This window comes from Physeter macrocephalus, chromosome 1, assembly GCF_002837175.3.
Source record: "Physeter macrocephalus isolate SW-GA chromosome 1, ASM283717v5, whole genome shotgun sequence".
Lineage (NCBI taxonomy): Eukaryota > Metazoa > Chordata > Mammalia > Artiodactyla > Physeteridae > Physeter > Physeter macrocephalus.
Window position 1 is genome coordinate 83406022 of NC_041214.2, and position 22561 is coordinate 83428582.

Consider the following 22561-nt stretch of genomic DNA (forward strand, 5'->3'; position numbering starts at 1 on the left):
TGGAAACTGCCGCTGTGATGTTTTCTGTGTGGCTGTACCACTGCAAGTCATAGTACTGCACTGTCTGGTGTTTTAATTAGACCATACTCATCTCCCTAGTTCTGTTTTGCTCTTTTGAAAGTTTTACAGAGATGCGAGGATTATTGGGAAAAAAGTACCAAGGAGGTGACTGTACTTACTTCCATTACTGTTGCCCAAACAACCTCTACTTCTGGTCTGGAAAGTGGTTTCTAGACTGCAGGTTCAGGTTGATCCTTTTGGTTCCTCCTTTCACGTTATCTCTTCCTATCATGTTAGTCCTTTAAGTTTTTAAAGGACTTGGTGATAAAGAAAATGAAAATTCAGTTCAGCAAGCCAAATGAGTGTCTGCCACAAATATTCTTGCCTCAGGCTTTATGTTTGGGGATGGATGCTTGGATCTGAGCCTCAGAAGTTTCGTGAGTCAAGCCAAAAAGATGGATATGTAGACAAACAATTGCAAATTTGATATACTTTTAACAAAGAGCTGTGGGGCAGTAGAGGAGGAAGTGATAAAATCTACGTCAGAAGATACATTAAAATATAATTGTTAGATACTGGTGTCTATTACTGGTGGCTGTTGTGAAAGCACAGTTCTTAAAGTTGTTAGCATAGGCCAGAGTTTTATTTAACTTAATAATGAAGAAATTAGCAGGACAACAAAGAGCTAGTTCTAAGAGCATTGATCTGCAGGACATGGTTTTATAATCAGTTGAAAATGGAACACAGAATAAAATTGCTAAATTAAATATAAGATTGGTTAATTTTCTAAAGGGCAGTAAATCCATACCACCTTTGAGGGTAAACATCTCTATTGAGCTATTAAATTACAACAGCTTATTAATTTTCTGCCGGTCAACTTCCAACCTCTCAGAGCCATTAAACACCATTCTGCTATGATATTCCCCAAGTGTCAGAATGGCTTATTACAAAATACTCTTGAATGGTCTCAGGATCCATGTGTCATCAGAGTACCTTATTCCATAGTTTGGGATAAGTTTATCTTGAGTACTAGTACTTTTAACAGTTTTATTTTATCAGAATTTCTTGAAAGGTAAGCTTTGTTTGTGTTTATTGAGGGAGGTTTTTGTGTCCTCAGACTGGAGAATGATGAACGGAAAAAGATAAGCAAGAATTTGATTAAGAAATGAACGTGGAACTCTTGAAAGTATGGTTCACCTGGTTTTTTGAAAGCTAGTTTCCAAATTATGTTTGGGTTTCCAAAAAGAAGGCAGCCATCTTGGTAATTTCTTTGAATTAACTATGTTTAATAACATTTTAGAGCATCTCTGTTCTCTGTAATGACAGCCTTACACTGTACTATCTGAAGTTCCTCATTACATATTTATAAAAGCTCTTTTCACCTTTGGTACGGAGTATACTGCATTTAATGGGCAGTCCTGTCAGTCCAGAAATCTAGTATTCCAGGCTGTAGAAATTTTCTACTTATGAGACGTGCAAGTTCCAAAGATATATCAAGAGTTAAAATAAACTCTTCTTTTTCCCTCTAAATATTTGACCTAGAGAGATATTACCTCAAAATATAACTGTTTGTTTTTATTGGGGTATAGTTGACATATAACATTATATTACTTTCAAGTGTATATTTATATATATTGCAAAATGATCACCACAATAAGTCTAGTTAACATCTGTCATCATACATAATTACAAAATTTTTTTCTTGTGATGAGAACTTTTAGGATCTATTCTCTTAGCATCTTTCAGATATGCAATGCAGTACTTATAGTCTCCATGCTGTACATTGATTGCATCCCTATGACTTATACTTATTTATTTTATAACTGGAAGTTTGTACCTTATGACTCTTATCACCCATTTTGCCCACCCCACCAACCCCTACTCTGGCAACCACAAATCTATTCTTTGTATCTCTGAGCTCAGGATTTTTTGTTTTGTTTTAGATTCCACATATAAGTGAAATCGTACAGTATTTACCTTTCTCTTTCTGACTTATTTCACCTACCATGATGTCCTCAGGGTCCATCCCTGTTGTCATAAATGGCAAGATTTAATTATTTTTTATGGCTGAATAATATTCCTGTGTGTGTGTGTGTGTGTGTGTGTGTGTATCTAACATTTTCTTTATCCATTCATCCATCAATGCACACTTAGGTTCTTTCCATTTCTTGGCTATTGTAAATAATAATAATGCATTAAGCACAGGGTGCATATATCTTTTCGAGTTTGTGTTTTCATTTCCTTCAGATAAATTCCAAGAAGTGAAATTACTGGATTGTATGGTAGTTCTAACTTTTTAAAAAGTTTTGAGGGACTTTTGTACTGTTTTTCATAGTGGCTGTACCAATTTACATTCCCACCAACAGTGCACAGGGGTTTCCTTTTCTTCACATCCTTGCCAACACTTGATATTTCTTGTCTTTTTGATAATAGTTATTCTAACCAGTGTGAGGTGTGATACCTCACTGTGGTTTTGATTTGCATTTCCCTGTTGATTAGTGATGTTCAGCACCTTTTCTTATGTGTTGGCCATCTGTATGTCTTCTTTGGAAAAATATCTATTCAGATCCTCTGCCCATTTTTTGAATCAGATTGTGTTTTTGCTGTTGAGTTGTATGAGTTCTTTATATATTTTGGATGTTAGCTCCTTATCAGATATGTGATTAGTGAATATTTTCTCCCTTTCTTTAGGTTGCCTTTTTATTTTGTTGATGGTTTCCTTTGCTGTGAAGAAGTTTTTTAGTTTGTTGTAGTCCCACTTGCTTATTTTTGTTTTTGTTGAGTTTGCTTTTGGTGTCAAATCCAAAAAATCATCTCCAAAACCGGTGTCAAGAAGCTTACTGCCTGTGTTTTCTTCTAGGAGTTCTGTTGTTTTGGGTCTTATATTCAAGTCTTTAAACCATTTTGAATTAATTTTTGTGTATGGTATAGGTTGGTGGTCAAATTTCTCTCTTTGGCATGTGGCTGTCCAGTTTTCCCAGCACTATTTACTGAAGAGACTGTCCTTTCTCCATTGTGTGTTCTTGTCTTCTTTGCCATAAATTAATTGAACATATACGCATGGGCTTATTTCTGGGCTCTCTGTTTTGTTCCATTGACCTATATGTCATTCTCTCTCTCTCTTTTTTTTTCTTGGCCATGCCGTGTGGCTTGCGGGATCTTACTTCCCTGACCAGGGATTGAACCCGAGCCCTTGGCAGTGAAAGTGCGGAGTCTTAATCAGTGGACCGCCAGGGAATTCCCATGTGTAATTCTCTTTTTAACTGCCAAGAGGTCACAGTCTTAACACCTTTCAAACCAAATGAGACTCTTTGTTTGACTATTTCATTTGAATGCTTTCCAAGCATCTTTGATTGGTATTAAAACAAAATATTTTCTCATTTAATTTTGTGGTGTAGAGTAGGAGGCATAGTAGTGGAGAAAGTTTAGTTCTCGAAATCTGAGCACATTTCCATTGTACTTCTTTGCCCAGATGGCAAAATTGAAAGAGCAGGGCATAAGTGTGATCTCCCCTGTCGTCCTCAGCTAGGCTTTGGGCTGCTCATGGAAGTGCCACTTCTGTAGAAGGGCATATGGTATAGCAACCTATCTTGTCCACTGACTTTTCCCAATGCCAACTTCCCTATTTAATTTTACTTATTTTTCCCTGAAATCGTCCCTTCTAGTTATGACTAAGCTAATCATAACTCAAGGAGTTTTATCTACTCTTGGGTGTGAGTATACCACTGTTTCCTGACTGTCCCAGACCACTCAGAAATCTGCATTGAAACCATCCCAGCTTAGCATAAGATTCAGTAGCTCTAGAGATAATGTGAAGTTGAAGTAGATTCTGTATTCTGGGTAATCAGGTGCTAATAGACCTGAAGGTAAGAAAGCCAGGTTTAATAGTCTTTATTTGGGGAAAGGCAGATGAGTCTGTGGCTTTTGGATTTACCACAAAGCTAGATTTAAAGTTCAAAAAGAGGCTTCACCAGATAATTTAAACTCTTCATTTGCCCAGAATTTAGTTGTATTTTTTTCTTTCCTTTTTCCTCTTTTGTTTAAAGCAAGTGAATCATGTGCTGAGGCATTTTGATAAAAATTATTTTCATGTACAGTTAATTTGATGGACATAATACACCAAACTAGTAGTTCTAATGGTAATTGCAATTAAGAATCAACTGGTAAGATTTAAAATAAACTAACAAAAGCCAGATCTCACCCAGGCTACTTATGTTAGAATCTCAGGGGTTTCGATCAAAAATTTTCATGTGTATATAAAGTACTCCGAATGATTCTAATATATAGACATGATTGAGAACCTCTAATGTAAAGAAATAGGCAACTAGGAGTAAATTTTCTTTCTCCCTTTAGTAATCCATTTAATGAAAGTCACTATTCCAGATGGTTAATCTTATTCACTGCATTAAAATTTTTTATTATTTTTGAATGTAATACAGTCACATTTTTGAATAATTGTAATTTATAAAGGATACAAAGAAGGAAATACCCACAATTTTAGAATAACCATTAGCATTTACCACTTAATTGAAAGTTATAAAAGGAATATATACTGCTTATAAAATTTCAAAGTAAAAAGCCAAAATTCCCTACCAGTCCCCGTGTTCCTTTCTCCTCAGAACAATAGAACTCTAAGGTCATTGTGCTGTCTGACATTTCACTTATGTTACATCTTCCCTAAAATTTAGCAACATTAAGCTGATCAGAGCTATAGGAAAGCTCTAAAGCAAGTGGGTTTGGAGGCCATAAGAGCAGAAGCCACTTGGCAGGGCCACTGATTGGTTAATAGGGACTGTCACATAACTCCCAGGTGACACTGTTTTCTGTTCCCTCTGAAGTAAGGTGTGCAGGGCCGAGGTAAAAAGATGGAAAGCCTCTCATCTCCTCCAGCCTTGACAGTTTAGTCTCTTTAAAACTCCAAATAACTTGCTTTTCTCTAAATTCTTTTTATTTCAGGGACTTAATCTTTTTTCACTTCCTGTTTTGCAAAAGCCTCACTTATAGCTCCTTGTATGATTTTCTACTGCTGGAGAAACTATGTGAGACGGCAGTTTTTACCAAGCAGGTTTGGGTGGGTAACTTTGTTTTAAATGTGTGGATTACCTGTATCACCTCTTGCATGCCTAGGGGAAACAATTATTTCCAGCACACCCTACGTTGAATTTTAGAGTGGAGGCAGTATTGTCACTGTTAGATACTGAAGAAAAATTTCTTTATCATAAATTTTGCAACTTTTCAGAAAACACACTCAGTAGCCTTACTGCACTGAGTTTTTTCAATAGGAATGAAGCCCAGAGTGATGAAAGAAGCAGTCTCTACTCCATCACGAGTGACCAACAGGGATCAGGAATGGTATGATGCTGAAATTGCCAGAAAACTGCAAGAAGAAGAAATTTTGGTGAGCAAACTTTAATGCACAATTTTAGGGGAATTAGTGGTTTTCCTGTGAATTGAATCAATCTTGACATTATATAATAGGCATTATAGTCCTCTCTCTGTCAAGAAACCGATACCTTTTTCATGGGTGGAAAAATCAAGACAATAGGAATAACGTGTCCAGTTGTACTCACTGAGTAAGCATTAGCAACAGAATTCCATATCCCTGTCTCTCCTTTATTGAGTTCTGATAATTCTCTAAGAATCCACTGTAGAAGTTGATAAAAATTAGACCCTGCTCTGGCTAACAAAAGTATGCCAACTGATTATCATCTTCAGGGGTGTTAATCACCACTAGTTTCAAATACCAATTTATTTTTATGTAAGATTTTTTTTTTTAATGAACAACACAGATTCCAATTAAATTATACTTTTCTGTATTTTCTATACCATAGGCTACCCAGGTGGACATAAGAGCAGCTCAGGTAGCTCAGGATGAGGTGAGTTCGTGTTAGTTAATTTGTTTAGCTGATATTCTTTGGAAATATCCCAGTTTTTATTCCAATTTATCCCAATTTTCTACCTGCAACTTTGCAATCAATGATATTGACTGGATTTTGTTTAGGAAATCGCTAGACTTCTAATGGCTGAAGAAAAGAAAGCTTACAAGAAAGCCAGGGAACGGGAGAAATCATCTTTGGACAAAAGAAAGCATGACCCCGAGTGGAAGGTAGGGTCTGTCTGTTTGTTTTTAATTAGAAATACAATTAGAACTGAAATGGGGAGTCCTTTTAGGGTAAGCTCACGAATATATTTAGGGTATACAGACTATCTGTATCGAATATGTGAATCTGACTTGTAAAAGTTGATTCACCATGAAAAATCATATTGAATTCTTCAAAGTAACTACGTAAAAAGTTACTGCTAAGGTTGAAAAACTCATTTCCTTCATTTCAAGACCAACTGAGATGCAGGTAGGTGCCTCTGGCCATGAGCAATCTTAGTTTTACTATGCTTGCCTTACAGGAGAATGTAGTGTTTTCACTTGCTCTTAAATTTCCACAGTGCCCTTCTCTTCTTCTCTCAACTTTCCGTGTTTGCATATACTGCCCTTCCTCCTTGATCATGTGCCAGCTGTCTCTGTTTCCTCTGACATCACTTGACCCATGGCAGACTGACGACCATTCTTATCACCAGCAATCATTGCTTATGAAACCCTCTAGCATGAGCTTGAACTGTAAGCATCCCCTCATTAATCAGAAATAGTAGACAAAATAGTCAGTGAGTGCTGTTCATTCTCCTGTAATCTAATTGTTGTATATGGTGATTGCAAGTTTAGTTGAACAGATCTTACTCATTAGCTACTGTGTGCAAAGGACCACTCTGGACTTACAGGGAAAGGCAAAGATAGATTTTCCCCAGAATAATGTGTAATGTAGAGAGGAAGACAAACTATAGACAGCTAACAAATATAAGGTCAAGCTGGCTGAAAAATGCAAAATGGAAAAACAACAAAGGAGCAGGGGTGAGAATTCATATGGTAAAGGCTTTTAGGGAGGGAGTTTGTACTATGCTGGAAGGATGGAGCCAGGGTGTGTGTCCATGATATGGTTGATGTTTAGCACTGTTCTTCCCCTCCCCCCTTCCCTTCCTCCCTCAAACAAAATCCTCCCTTGGGTCTCTGATCCTGTCACAGTCTCAGCATGTTTTGAGGAAAACAGAGACAGAGAAAGCATGATAACAGTATCGCTCTGCTATTGCCTGTTGCTCAGTTACCTAGTTGTGAGTCTGAAAGCAGATGAAAATATTATTTGCATGTTGATTATTTAATTTATCTCCCTCCTGTACTCTCTTAGTAATTCAGGATTTTTCCTAACAGACATATTTCATTTTGGTAGAAGGGTTCCCAAATGCTTCTGTTATGTAAATTAAGCCATAAGTAGTTGACCAGGAGTTACTCAGGTTCTTTGTTAACTGTGAGGGAGTAGGTATTTTTAAAGATTGCACATCAGGAAAGGAAGAGGGGGTAGACCACATTTCTAGCAGTATCAGGACTTCTGTCATTTCTAGATTCTGTAACTGGTGCTGGAATTGTTTCTCCCCTGGAAAAGTTGGCATGAATATGCCTTAGTTTCTGAGCTTGAAAATTAGCATCCCTAAGTCACATGTTCAGAAATAAGCTTAAGAGCATGAAGCTAGATTCCACAGACTCTGGGAGTCCGCCAGTTCTGTTACTGAACCAAACTGGGGTCCGCTCACCCATGTGCAGTAAAGCCACTCTACTGACATCGGGTTGTGGGGAAGGAAAGTGCAGCGTTTACTGTAAAGCTCCGTACTAGTAGTCTGGGACCGCTAGAATTCGCAAAGCCCGAACTCCCCGGTGGGTTTCAGGAAAGCATTTTTAGAAGGCCTGGGGGCTTGTGTGCTCATGGTCATCAAGTAGTTAACATCTTCCATTTGGTGGGGGTTTTCACATCTGTAAAACCACTCAGGAAATGTGCACCAGATACTATTACCTAGGTACTTCAGAGAGGAGCTAAGGCAGAGAATATGGGAGAGGGGGTCTGTCCCTGGAAGGCATGATAGGGTCCTGATCAGTTATAGTTCTCATCAGCTGCTGTGCAGCTGTTTTGTTAATAACGGGTGGCCAAGCTCATCTCTATGGGGGATCGTGTTTGTGTGTGTTTAGCCCACTCATCTGTCTGTACTGAAAACCTGCAACACACTTTCATGATTAGATGTTTTTTTGTCTCTGAGTGGCTGTATTTAAAAATATTTTAAGTTGCTCAACTGGATGTAAGTAACCTGAAATTACTAAAGGAGAGTTTCACATCATTTAGATAATTAATAAATCTGATCTTTCTCTGTTTGTTTGCTGTTTTCTGTATGTGTATGTGTTTTTCTTTTCTTTTTTTTCCCTGTAGCCCAAGACAGCTAAATCAGCACACTCAAAGTCAAAAGAGAGTGATGAACCTCACCATTCTAAGAGTGACAGGCCAGCACGGTAAGATGACACCTGAAAAGGGGAGTGAGGAACTTGATCTTGGGGTGAACAAGGAGATGTTGGCTGCCTGAAAAGAGTGTTTGTTCCTTGGAAAGGAGATCCAGAAATCTGCAGTTATAAGGTGGTATCAAGTCTTGCAGGGTTATTTTCAAGCTTTGTTTTCAGTTTTAAATGGGGTTGAACAAGTCAAATCAGGAAGATGGAGAATTTTACAGAAGCTGGGGAAAAGAAGGAAAGATGTACTTTTGGTTAGGACCAAGTTCTTGTCTCTGGAGTCACTGAATTGACTGCCCTTAGCTAGGAAGGGATGAGATTAACCATTTTCCTAAGTAAAATCTCAGGTTTTAAATTTGTACTGAGTTTCATGGTCACATTAGTGTGTGCATGACATTTACATACACCTAAATTCATTTCTATGTGAGTCTCAACGTCCTAGGCAAATACTCATTTGAGTCATTGCAGATTGTTCTAAATCCCACTAGATCAAATAGCTGGGGCTATGCTATGTATACTTTCCGACTTCTCTCAGGCAGTCTTGGGTCATGGTTATGGAGTGTCTGCTGTTTTTCCACTGCAGATTCTCACCATTTAAGTCTCTGGGGAAGCAACCTTTATTTTTTCTTTATTTCTTTCTGTTGCTTTTCAAAGGGAAATTGATTGGAAGAGGAAGAGAGAACATTAAATAGAAAAAGACAAAAGTAACACTAAATCTAATATTTTGAAAACTCTAAGTTATTGAAACTTTGTATTTTGGTCCTGATTATTAATAATATATTCATTAATTATTAAAACAAAAGTTTTATCACACTGAAAAATATACACTGTTGTTGCCACTCATTGCTCACACTTAAACTACTAGACTTGTTTCCTTAAAGAGAATATAGGGTCCTTACAATGCCATACTCTACTTTTAAATCCATGGGCTTTCAGAAGATAAATATGTTTCAGAAAATTATATCAGGTTGTAAAGCTTTTAGGGCAACAGTAGTGTAGTTTGTCTAATTGTATAAAATTGGTTCCTCTTCCAGCTTTTAGTTATGCACATGCCAAATGCCTTTTAAAGCAAATTTTAGAACTACATACTTCAGCTTTATTTACATCCCTGCAACAGCCAAGTAAAATAAGAAGTAACTAAACTGTTCTCAGTAGGTAAATAGGTGTGGCATATTATGCTTTTTTTAATAAAGGTAATTAAAATCATCTTTAGAGTTAGTAATTTTGCAGTCTTCGAAGTCCTTGGGCTTTTTAGAACACCAATAACTTTGACAGCATATGATAGAACAGCCTGGAATGTCTATTTAAAGGATTTATTAAAGTTGAAAACAAGTTTCTGGAATGTAATAGGTACTCTTTAAAATATTTGATGTATTTGATTATGAATAATCAAATGATCCTGTGTTAAAAATGGCTATTGTAAATGAGTGAAAAGTGGCCTATGACTAGTAGAACTGAAGTCTTTTTTGAATTAAGAGGAATGTTTGTCTTTAAATAGCTTTTGCAGAAAGACTATATATATGGCAAAACAAAAATGAATAAGGATTTTATGAAACCTATATTTTCATAGTTAAAACTTAAAGCCTATTATCTTATTATAGGTATCTTATACAATTAATATCAGAATGTATGCTTTCTGGTTAGAGTCTGTGGTTTCCTCTTTCACATTTAATCATGATGGAGGTTGAGTTATCCATTTGTACAGAAAGAGATGGTTTCAGGGATTGAGAAACATGGAGCTTAATAGTTCAAGACGTTTACTTCAGTGTAACAGTCATGGTTAAAAGTCATTTTCATTGTCTATTATAAGATTTCTAGTCTAAAAAAATAGAGAACCAGTTGGCAATCTGAGTTAATTCCAATTCTTTGTAATTGGAAGAAGTTTCAACCCAAGTTCCAAATTGTTTTAACTATAGGATTGTATATTAATAATACTACTTGGTATTTTAGTTTTTCATTTTTTCCTTAGAAAAACTTAAGGATTTTATAAATCTCATTTAGTTCCTACAGTATTCTTATGAATATGAAATATGTTTGTCTCCCTTTACTCATTTATCAAGTATTTATTGAGCACCCTAATAAATTGTCCAGAACTAAAGTAAACAGCAGTCAAAAAAAGTTGTTTCCTGCTCTTATGAAATTTATAATCTCAACAGATAATTATACAAATAACTATTATGATTGTGTTAAATGCTAAGGATGAAAAATACAGGTTGTTAGCAGAGCAGAAGGAGACACTTAAACTAGTCTAGGTGTCTAGGCGGGCTTCTTGAAAAAATGAATTTTGAGTGAATTCTGAAGCATATTTGGCTTTATCACTAGCTTAAAGATACAAATCATTTCATAAGAGCAGTTGGAAACAAGTAATCCTCATACATCAAAAACTGTAAAACAAACTATTAGTTAACAGGATTTTTCCAACTTTGAATATGAATACCCTTAACTGAAGTAACTGTCTCCAGTGCAACAAATAATTTGGTAGGACCCCTGGAAGCAGTAAGCCAAGATTTGTTCTCCGTGTAATCAAATATTGAACAAAACAGCACACCAAGAGAACTGAGGGCATTCTAGATTGATTTGTTTATCCTTATAGGAGGGATCCTAGAGAGTTCCTTGGTGTCCTATACTTTGTTTCACTCTTTAGCATCCCTTTCCTTGATGATGAGTTGATGGTGAGGCAATAAACATAGAGTTTTTTTGACAGTACCAGTTGGCTTGTGTTTCTCCAGTTTCCAGTCACCTAATGAGGGTATTAAAAAGGGTAAAAAATAGAGGCTGCCACCCTGATTACCAATCCTGTTTTCTTGAGCCTAAGTTACTTCTTTAGTTAACTTTCTTAATTCTGGAGTCAGATTGCTTTGTCTCAACTGTTCCTGCCAAGTCTTATGTTACTTTTTAAAGGCGAATGTTATAAATATCCATGAATAATGAAAGGAAAACACTTATTTAATTTCTAATATTTGTAAACAAATGGTTCAAAAAGAAAAACAAGAAAAATGCCACGTTACTTGTTATGCTCATATTTATCATGTGTATAAAAATGTATGAAAGTATAAAAACATATGCCACATACCATTTGAAAGTATAAGGAGTATGTGTGCTTGTGTGTATGTGTGTGTGTGTGTTTGTATAATCTTGAATGAAGATAATGCTAATGATAAAAATACACACCTATGTAGCAGAGCATAGTATAGTAGTTAAGAGCACTGGTTTTGAAGTCCAGTTGAGTTTGAGCCCTGTCTCTACCACTAAACAACTGTGTGAACTTAGATCACTTACCTGATCTAACCTAATCTAACTCTAAAATATGTGGGTGATAGCTACCATGCAAACTCCTCCTGAAAGTTGAGATTGTCTCTGTAGAGCCCATAGCATAGCCCTCAATATATACACAAATTTACATCCGGTGCTGACCTCTTCCAGACACTGACTACCCAGGGAGATACCTACTGCTTGGGTCAGGGTGAGAAATTTGAACACTTGTCCTCATTCTTATATGACAGAACCTATTATACCCAAACAGACCATAACTTTCCAAACTTCAAAATATTTATGCTTTCCATATTGCATATATAATTACACGAAGGTCCTACAACATGGCTGTATTTTGACAGGTCTTGACCTCATCTGGTTCCATGCTTTAATGCAAATGTTGAGCACACCTTTAGGAAACAACAACCAAAAAAAGGGAGAGATTTTGTTCTATCTTTATCAGTGCCAAATGTTTGCAAAAATCTATGTTATATAAGTAAAATAATACAAAGTTTGGAGTATTACCCAATTTTTTTTACAGTTTGTCTTGTTTTGACATGAAAAGTTGCACATGTATTGATATTACTGCCCTTTCCTTCTCTAAGTTCTACTCTGCCACCTAGTGGTTTAAGGAACTTTGCTCTAAATTTTCTATGTTGGCCAGCGTCCCCTCTGTCCTCCCTACTTACCTGCCTCCCTCTCTCCCTTAATTACTTTCTTCCCTTCTATCCTTTCCTTTCTTTCTCTTTTTCTTCGTAATACCTACCAAAACAAAGTATACTTCTCATTCATGGCAGTGATAACATTAATCTTTGTTTCTCTAGCCCTTAGCACAATGCCTCACACATATTAGGTGTTCAGAAAATATTTGTTTTTATTATGTGCATCAGAACAAAGGAACAGTAAGATTAAATAATTTATCCAAGGTCATGTAACTGGCCAGGAACTAACATGAGGATTCTAAAATATTCTGGCTTTGTATTTCTACTGAAAATGTTTTTACCAAGTGATCCAGTGAGAGGTGGAATTGTTGTCATTACTCCTTAGCGTATCTCTTTAAATTCTAACTTTTTTTCAGGCCACTACCAGCTACCATGACAGAGGCTGAGGATTTGGATTACACTCATTTTACAAACCAGCATAATTCCACACGTCATTTCTCAAAGTCAGAGTCTTCTCATAAAGGTAATAAAAATATATATGGTCAGGTTTAAGATCCGTTTTAATAATCCTCATGCTGTGGTGGAAAAGCCAGATGCTGTCTTACAGATCACTAGAGTGGAAAAATAAGTTATTCTTCCTCTTGGCAGATCATTATAGTAGTCTTCATTTATTGGAAAACAAACAAAAATGATTAAAAAACAGAGAGCAAACACCTTAAGCTGAATTTAGGACTTTTCTATGTACAGTTAATTGACCCGTGAACAACACAGGTGTGAACTGCACAGGGGTTCATTTATACATGGATCTTTTACAATAATAAATATTATTTATTTATTAAACAGTACTATACCATCCATATTGGCTGAGTCTGCAGATGTGTGTACAGAGGGCCAACTATAAATTATACATACATTTTCAACTGTGTAGAGAATCAGCACCCCTAAACCCCACATTGTTCAAGGGTCCAGAGAGAGTTCGTTCATAGCTTTTGTCAGATTCTTAAAGGGTGACTATGTCCCCCACTTAGATCTACTGGACTTTTCCTGTCTTGGCTCTTGTTTCTCATCTGCCCATGATTCTCTTAATTAGATTAAAATACGCACATACATACGCACATCACACAAAACACATCACATGGAAGAAAAATGGGACAAAGAAAATGAGGAAAAAATATGAGATCTAAGTTGGACCAGATCTTTAAAATGAAAGGAATAATTGGGTCTAGTTCCTCTACTAACCATATGCGTTCCCTTATATGTATTTTTATGACAGTCATAAAATGAGTGATGAAAATGTAGTTTCTCATATTAATTTGCTCATCTAAAAATGGAGGTGATTTTAATGGTATCAACATGGTCAGGATTATATGAGTAAAATATATGAAAGCAGATTGCAACAGACTTTACAAAGATTAGGTCTTATCAATTGATGTTTGGGTTTTTTTACGGTTTTTGAAGATTTATTAGGTGATGTTTTCATTGTCCTTTCCCAAATCTAATGATTGCCTTCCCAAACTTACTTAAATTTTCTTTTCTGAGGTGATTACAAGATACCATTGCACAGGTGCCACTCTAGACTAATTAAGTTAGAATTTCTGGGGGCAGGTTTTGCCAGGCATTTGTATTTTTTTAAAAGCTCTCCTTCTTCTGCTTCCCTATCATTCTGTCATTCATCCAATGTTGACATTAAGACAAAAAACATTATTTAAAAGATGAGATTAGTTGAATATTATCAAAACAACCCATACACTACAATTTTCATCAGTTGGTGGCCTTTTTACCATCCCTTGTTTAACTGGAGGAAGTTCATGATGTTCTTTCTCAAATTATATACATGCATCACTTTTAGGAGGTGCCTTTCTGTCTTTGACATACATTTGATACATAATATTAAAATAACACATTGATTCTGAATGTAAATACAACCTGGGTATCTGCAGGAGATTGGCTCCAGGACCCCCGAGGATCTTAGAATCCTCAGATACTCAAGACCCTTGTATAAAATGGCATAGCATTTGCCTTGAGTCCTCCCCTAAACTGTAAATCATCTCTAGATTACTTACAATATGTAATACAGTGTAAATGCTCTGTAAATACTTGCAAACATATGGCAAATTCAAGTTTTGCTTTTTGGAACTTTCTGGAAATTTTTTTTCTGAATATTTTCAGTCCATGGTGGATGGGGAACCTGCAGATATGGAGAGCCAATTGTATTCTTACAACCAAAAACAAACAATATGAACCACTTGAAATGCATATAAATATAGGTAAATTATTTTACCTGAGCAGGGAGAAAAAGTATCTCAGAGATTTTTCCTTCATCATTTTTCTTCTTTTTTCCTTCTCTCTCCAGGTTTCCATTATAAGCCGTAAAAACCTAGGAATCTGCCTTGAAAACGGATTCACTGTAGCAAAATTACTGGATGATACAGAATGCATTCCATGCTTATTTTTTTCTCCTATATTTTGTATTCCTCAGACTTATCCTCAAGTGTTTTTTAGACCATAAATAATTTTCATTCATTTAAAATGTTTTGGTTATTCCTGATCACTTGGGCAGTACAAGAAAATCTAGCTTCTGAATATTGGCCACCTTTATGCTGCATATGCTTCCTGGGATATAGTATCTAAGAGCTCTATAAAATGCCATTTTCGTTAGGTATGGATTATTGATATCTAGGGAATAGGCTTTATTTAGCAATTAGAATTTCGTGGAGATAATGATCAAAGTAACACAATGTTTGGATGCAATGCAGAATAAAAGAATATAAGAAATAGCTTTTTTTTTGGTTCATTAGTGTATGATATATTAAAAGACAGAGACGTTTGCTTTTTTTTACTATTCAAGGAAAGAAAAAAAATCACTACCATAAAATATTAAAAAAAAAAAACAAAAACCTGGAACAGTTGAAATATGTAACAGACTACCAGGACTGTAGAGGTTTTACGTATCCTTACACGCCCTCCTGGGAAGATTGGCTTAGATGTCGTTCACTAACACCATCTCTGCCATTGCCTCCTCAGTAGCAAGGCTTTCTGAAGCCTCTGGGCATTGGACCATTTATTAGTATTTACTAGCAAAAATTTAATTCTGTGAAGTTTTAACTAAAGTCTGTGCAAAATCAACTGAAAATTGAAAAACTGAAAATGAAAAATTTTGTATCCCTTCTCTTATTTTACATTTACTTATAAAGCCGAGGGGAATGGAATTGGAACGATGTTTATATACATGATGCTGCCATCAGTTTCTCTAGCTGTAAGATTGATCATAGCAGCATATGTTGGCAACCTCTCAAAAATATTTTGTGTATCTGTCAATAAGTAGATTAATTGGGCATGAAGTTGATAAAGGGGTTCTTCATCCAACTATTTGGTCCTACACATTTGTTAATGACACATGGGCATTGGATTCCTTTTGTGCCAGGCCTTTACACCCCTCTTCAAGAAATATGGAATTTTTTCCATCTTCAAACCTCATGGAAATGCCTCTTTTCCCATACTAGTTAGTTAACATAAATATCAGTCATGCTATATATATATAAATAATATCCTTTCAGCCTGACTTCCTGTTATTTTTCATTGTATGAATCTGACGTTTTTGGCATTTTAATGTGGTGTTTGTTTAGGAAAGAAATCTGTGGGTGACTTGAGAAAAATTGTTAATCCATTCTTTTCTGGCTTCTGTTTGCCTTATCTTTTGAGAAAGTCCTTAAAGTTGGGCAATATTCAGGAAGCTTTTTAGACTAGTTTCTCAGAGCAGATTTGGGTTTTTCATTTTGAGAAAGATCTTTAGTTTCATAAAGTTTTTGGACTGTATGAACTTAAGTAAAAGATATCTAAGAATTAAGTTTTGGGAAAATGATAATCTAGAAAGAAACACCCTTAAGGATGTAGTCATTTCGGAAAATTGGGGAAAGGAAGAATAACAGGACTTTGAATGTCCAGGATGAAATGAATGAGAAAAAGGTCTTTATTTAAATAGGCAAGGGCAGACCAAATGGAGATCCTAGCCTTAAATCAAATTCCAGAGGGTGGTTTCAATATCCAAAGTTTAGGTTTTGTTGATTTACAGTAATGCTATATTTTTCTTTGTCTGCCCTGTGATTTTGCTTCATGTTTTAAAAAGTTTTTTATGGTAGCTTTAAAGAAAAAAAAAAAGTATATTTTTACTTGAAAATCAGGCAAATGGGCGACATTTGCCATATTTTTATTTTATAAATGTTTATTTTTCTATCTTATACAATGATCAGTTCTTCTTTTCAAATTCTACATTTCTCTTGCCTCTCATGTATTATTTCATCCAGTCATATTTATTATTGTAAAATGCTAACTGGATATATTTTACTCAAAAAAAATGTCAGGTCAGTTAACACATGACCAGGATGTTAGTGTTTCAGCTGTCTTAGTGAGTGACCAAAGGTGGTATTTCCCTTGTGACACACAAATTCAGCATCTGTATTGAAAATTTGTTATTTTTTTTAAGGTTTTTAAAAGATTAGAATTTTAAAATATTTTAATTTAATTTAATTTTTTTTGTAAAGCAGACACTTTAAGGAGTATCAGAATAATTCTTTCCCTGTAAGTAAGGAGACAGATCAAATTCAACCAGTTGAATTCCTCTTACTCTCATTCAAATAGTGTAATCGTTATCTTTGAGACTATAGAAGCAACTAACAATTGTATTTTAAGGAACTGCCAGATATTCTTCACTGTGTTCTCTGCTTTTCACTTTGTCATTTTTACATAAATATGGAAGCATTTATTTTGTTTCTGTTCCTACTGCTGGAACACACGCAGTTTAATTTTTAGGCCCACAATGTATTATGCTTTAATGTTGTGATGTAAACTAATACTTCTGGCCTTGGAAAATCTTTCTGTTTCCATACCTCTGTTCTGTGGAGACCAGGCCTCATTAACATCAGTATCACTGAATGAGCACAGTGTGTTGTGGAGCCTTATCATAAGGCTACTGGACATGCACACCCCATTGCCCCAACCTAACTTTTTGTAAGTCATTGCCTGGAAGCAAGGTTAGAAAAGGGTAAGATTAAATGTTCTGAGTTGAAAATAATGTGACTCTACTGTCTAACCATTGTTAGACATAATTTTATTGGGAGACTGGACGGTTGCTACACATGCTTTAAAATAACACTGCAATTTTTAGAAGGTGACTTTGCATACAAAGTCTTGGACTTACTCTTTCCCAAGTGACTTTACAGCAACCAGCAACAGACTAATGAACTGCAGAAAAGACTATATGGTTTTTGATCATAGAGAAACATCTAAATTAGAAAAGATACGGATAGATGCTCCCAGGAGGAAAACCTTTTTAGAATGGCAGTGGCCACTTGGATCTAGATCAACATATTCCATAAGGTGTGAACTTGGGCCTTGTGTTCCACTGGACTCATGAGAAAATTAGGAACCAGACCTGTTTTCCCCTTTTCTTCTCTACTGTGGCCCACAGTGGGACTGGACCGTGAATAAATCTGTTGCTGACATTGTCCGTACCTTTCGCACAATCTTGGGACGTCTCAGTATAAAACTAATTAACTTTCTACTGATTATTATTTTTCTTTAGTACTGTCAAATGTTCTCTGAATTTTGTCTTGTGCCAGATTGCTCTTTGGAAACACCTGGTATAATATGGTGCATTCAGTTTACCACATAAGTGGTTAACACTCTAGGGCCTTGATTTTTAATGAGTGTTGTCTTTATATAAAAATCACGTTGGGGAGTACCAAGATTATTCATTTATTCAGTGATGGTTTCCTTGAAAGATAACTGTGGTGATTGGCTGTAATATCCTCAGCCAAATAAAGGCGTAAGACCCCTGTGTAAGAAGCTTTCTGAAGGACTGAGAACAAAATAGAACTTGCACTCAAAGGCTTTTTTCCCTTTTGGGAAAGCACGATTTGTGTTGGGGACGTTAATACAGAAAAGGGAATCCTTCAGGTAGATTTCACTGTTACATAGTGTGCCATATTCTGATAATACTGGCTTTTTAGAAACAAGCATACAGAAATCGAAACCTGCTCTTTGAGCGAAAAGGAAAAGAAACAAAGACAAAAACAGATTTTTAGAGTACTTTGTCCATTGCTTACTGCTCAGAGTCACAGAAAAGTTAGATAAAATGATCCCATTTTTCCTCCTATCTGGTGGTGCCTGTGAGTCTTAAAGCCATAACTGCTTATCTTACTGGTGATAGGATCCTTTTTTCTCCCTAGTCCATAGTAGGTCATCTGGGCAGGGAGAAGCAAACTGGAGACCGGCCAGATAATGCTGCATGGGGCACAGTGTCACCCAGAGTTCTCTGGGAAGAGTCTCTCTTATCCCTGAGGATACATAAGACTGTTAAAGGGAAGAGTTGAGGCTGTTGTTACCCCTGCCATTTAACTCTCATTCGAAACGCTGAATTTATTTCTAGAGAAATCAAGAAGGAAAGGGTAGGGCTTCCCTGGTGGCGCAGTGGTTGAGAGTCCGCCTGCCGATGCAGGGGACACGGGTTTGTGCCCCGGTCTGGGAAGATCCCACATGCCACAGAGTGGCTGGTCCCGTGAGCCGTGGAGGAGCCTGTGCTCCGCAACGGGAGAGGCCACAACAGTGAGAGGCCCAGTCACTTTTCTTAGGAGACCTGCACTTCATGCCAGCAACGTCTGTGAGGAGCAGTATTGCCTTAAATTAGTTTGATTCTGACCAATGTCAGTGTACTACATTTCCTATATGTGAACGACTGTCAACTCTCCATTGAGATATAAAATTCACAGGTGAGCCCCAGACATCCTCATCATCAGAAGCTTTGGACATCCTCACACCAAGCTGTGAGTGACGTCCACACTGATGGGTATGTCATTCCATTTCAAATTGCCTCTCAATCTGTGAATGAGCAGTGGCATGGCCAAGAAGGCTGGTAGTAGGAGAGAGAGAATCTCCTGACCGGGTTCTTCAGGTGATCACTTCCTAAATAATTGAGAGTTGGCGACTGTGTAGAAGATATTTCCAAAGGTTGGAAATATGGCGGCTGTGTAGAAGATATTTCCAAAGGTTCTCTTATGCAGTGTGAAGTCAGTCATTATGTTCTGTAAGAATTTCACCAACACTCTTATGTATTAAAATGCATACATTAACAAAAAAAGAAAACCAAACAAAACAGAGACATATACTCAAATGGGAGATTTGTTGATATGAAGAGTGTTTCTATTTTATTACTTTTAAGAGAAAATCAATCAGAAACTTTTGCTATGGTAGGGGAGACACCAGAGTGTTTTTTAGGGTTGTAGTTGATGCTACAGACTAACACAATCATCTAAGTAATCATGTTGATTTGTGGAAATGTCTGGTCCTAAAAATCATTCTCTTTGCCCTTAAATATGTGTGAACACTGCCTAGATATATGTTCCTAATAGACTTAAATGTTTTTGTGTATTCTCAGCAAACTAGAAAATTTTTCTCTCACTTTGAGTAACTTTTTCATAGCATAAGGCATTTCAGATATGAACAGAATTAATTGTGTAACTTAGTGCTCCATGATTCATTGCTGCGTTTCATATAGAAAGAATGGAAGAATTGAAAGACAGGGGTCAAGTGACATTTCCTTCACAAAAGAGCAAGGATTAAGGACAGCAAAGAGAAGACAGTTGAGAGAATATACTATTACACATCATGTACTTAGGATAAGTTTTTGTTGCACTGAGTTTCAGACCATAATTGCTAAAAGAGTTTCTAACTGTTAAATTTAGCGAGAGGGTTTTTGATATCAGAATTTCTAAAGTTTCTTATTGAATTAGCCTCTGAAATCCCCGTAGGCTATACCTTCAGCTTTGCCATAAACTGAAAGCCAAATGCCCTTTCTCGGATATAGCTATATTTTTCACCTGCCTCTTAAAGGCAACCCAGTATTTAGTTCATGAAGTATTATGATAGCTTATAAAAATGATGTTCCAAAATGAGAATTCTCTGAAATGCGGTTTTCCTTAAGAAGAATCCATCCCAACACACTATTGTATTTTGAAAGGTGCCGAATTATAAAGTATAGGAGTTTTTTCATGTAAATCAAGGTGCTCAGGAAATTTGAGGTGGTGCTGTCATTTGTCTCAAAATTTGGAAAAGTATCCTCTTGAGAGAGGTAACTGCACAGTGTCCAGAGGTTTTGAATGCTTTGGTAAGAAGCCCTTTGACATTTGGAAAGTAGATGTTTAAAAAACAAGTGAGATGTTATCTCAAGTGCTCATCAGTTTGTAGCCAAGCCCCAGAGGGAAAGGCAGCTTTGAAATAGTTACTTCATGGAACTGAACAGAACCTTAATGGAATAGAGTTGCCAGTCTGAGGACAGAAAACAAGGAGGCCACCTCAAATCACATGCCTATCTAGAGATTAAGTGAAACTGTGAGGGACACTGGATGCCTTAAGGTGACTGATGTTGGGTACCAGTGGGTATGTGTGCACGCTTCTGGAAGAGGTTGATGGAAACAGTCTGTTTCAATCCACCTTCATACAGCACAGGTTTCTGCTCATGACCTCATTGGGGAAAGTGAGAAACGTGGTGCTGGAGACGTTCTTGTGTCTTGGGCGGCTGAGGTGCTAACGTCATTCAGACTCCAGTGCTCAAGCCTCCCTTCGGTGCCGGTTATACATCTTCATTCATTCATCTATGCAAGCTTGTGTTTCAGTGGTTCGTTTTTTACACCTTGTGACCCATTGGATTCTTTCAATATCAGGTTTAACATTGATATTATGAATCATTTTTAAACCAAAGTATTGTATAAGTCCATGTGCTTGTTTTCCTGAGTGGATGGAGGCAAACACCAATCTTGTCCTTTGCTCTTAATACAGTCATCCATTTGTTACGTTAATGGTCTCTGTCTCATGTTTTCTTTACCACATTCAAGGACTTGGGAAGATCTGGGAATATTCATTTGTTTTTTCTCCTTTACAAAGTTAACCCTAATGTATCTTTGTTTAATAGCAGTAGCGTTTTATCTTATTCTGGTTACTGTAACCATGTATAACACTATACTGCCTAGTACATTAAAATTCTCAACAAGTACTCCCAACTCTAAATCTGTTAGAGAAGTGGGTTTGTTTTGTGTGTGGTGATTGGTGGCTTGGTTGATGTATTTGAAAGAAAAACAGGTAAGTGGATGTTCACACAATAATCCGAATGATTAAAGGCTCCATGAGGCCAAAAACCAAGTCTGCACCACACATGCACTCCATGAATGTTAAAAATAGACATTAATAATAAATACCATTTAACGTTTTACCTTTATGAGGTTTCTTTATCTAATTTTCTTTACTAGACTAGCCATGACGTGGAAACTGATTCTGCAGAAATTTAGCAGGTTACTTAAAAATAAGATACTATTTTCAATGACTGTTAAAAATTGATTTTTAAAGAGGTAACTATTGGGCTGGCCACTAAGTTCGTTCGGGTTTTTCATGACGCTACAGAAAAACCTGAATGAACTTTCTGGCCAACCCAATATTTAGTTTCCCTCAGCCAGACTCAAGACCTCACTTCCTTCTCCGGCAAATATTACAGGGAATCTAAGTGATCTCTGTTATATATCTATCCTGTTGTGAAAACGTGTTAGGGCAACCTAATCCAAAATTGGAGTTGGGAAGCCACAAAGGGAGGGCTCTCGCACGTGCCAGGCATTGCAGCTTGTATAGTTCAGCAGGAAGAAGGAAGATTTCCTCTCTCACCTGGCAAACAGTAAGCTGCCCTAGTCTTCAGCCAATGAGAAGCCACCACCACTTCAAAATCTCATTCTCCTCCAGTGAACTTTTGTTCAAAACAACCCCTCCCCATTTGTTCTCCAGACTTGCTTATGGTTCAACATAGTTTGCTTGTCCCAAATTGCAAGTCCTTTGCTTTTCCCATATAAACTAATTTTTGCTTAAGGAAAATTGCTCTTGGCTCTGTTTAAGGTTTACACTGTGTATCACTACCAGACACCTAAGGAGCACTGGTGATATGCAGAGGTTACAGTATTTTTCAGTTGAAGAAATTTGATATGTTGATTTCAGGCTTCAGTTTCTAAAGAATGGGTGAAAGTTGCCAGGGATAAAAGTTTACATACCTAGAAGTCAATTAAAAAATTAAATATGTAATTAAGGCAGCTCCTCTTAATCTGTGGCAGGAGGTACCCAATATGCTTGGGTGGGTTTTGTGGGTATGGCTGGGTCAGAGTGTCAGGCTATGGCCATGTGGTGTGGAGAGGTAGCACACTAGAAAGCTCCTCAAAGACAGCCGGGAGAACGTTAGCTGCCT

At 36.7% G+C, this 22561-nt stretch overlaps 1 protein-coding gene across 4 annotated transcripts in view; it reads left to right on the plus strand.

Annotated features, from left to right (window-relative positions):
* CCDC50 (coiled-coil domain containing 50) overlaps positions 1-21532 on the plus strand; it is a 66356-nt gene extending 44824 nt beyond the window's left edge. For 2 of the 4 annotated variants that reach the window (XM_007125980.2, XM_007125981.4), the window contains 6 exons: positions 5283-5398; positions 5832-5876; positions 6002-6106; positions 8301-8380; positions 12705-12811; positions 14642-15066. In XM_007125980.2, the coding sequence (XP_007126042.1) occupies positions 5283-5398; positions 5832-5876; positions 6002-6106; positions 8301-8380; positions 12705-12811; positions 14642-14661 (473 nt within the window). In that variant the 3' untranslated portion in view covers positions 14662-15066. Of the gene's footprint in view, positions 1-5282; positions 5399-5831; positions 5877-6001; positions 6107-8300; positions 8381-12704; positions 12812-14641; positions 15067-20785 lie in introns of those variants that run through there. The other 2 variants (XM_028492325.2, XM_028492337.2) reach the window with 2 other exon arrangements.
* Positions 21533-22561: the final 1029 nt, after the last annotated feature.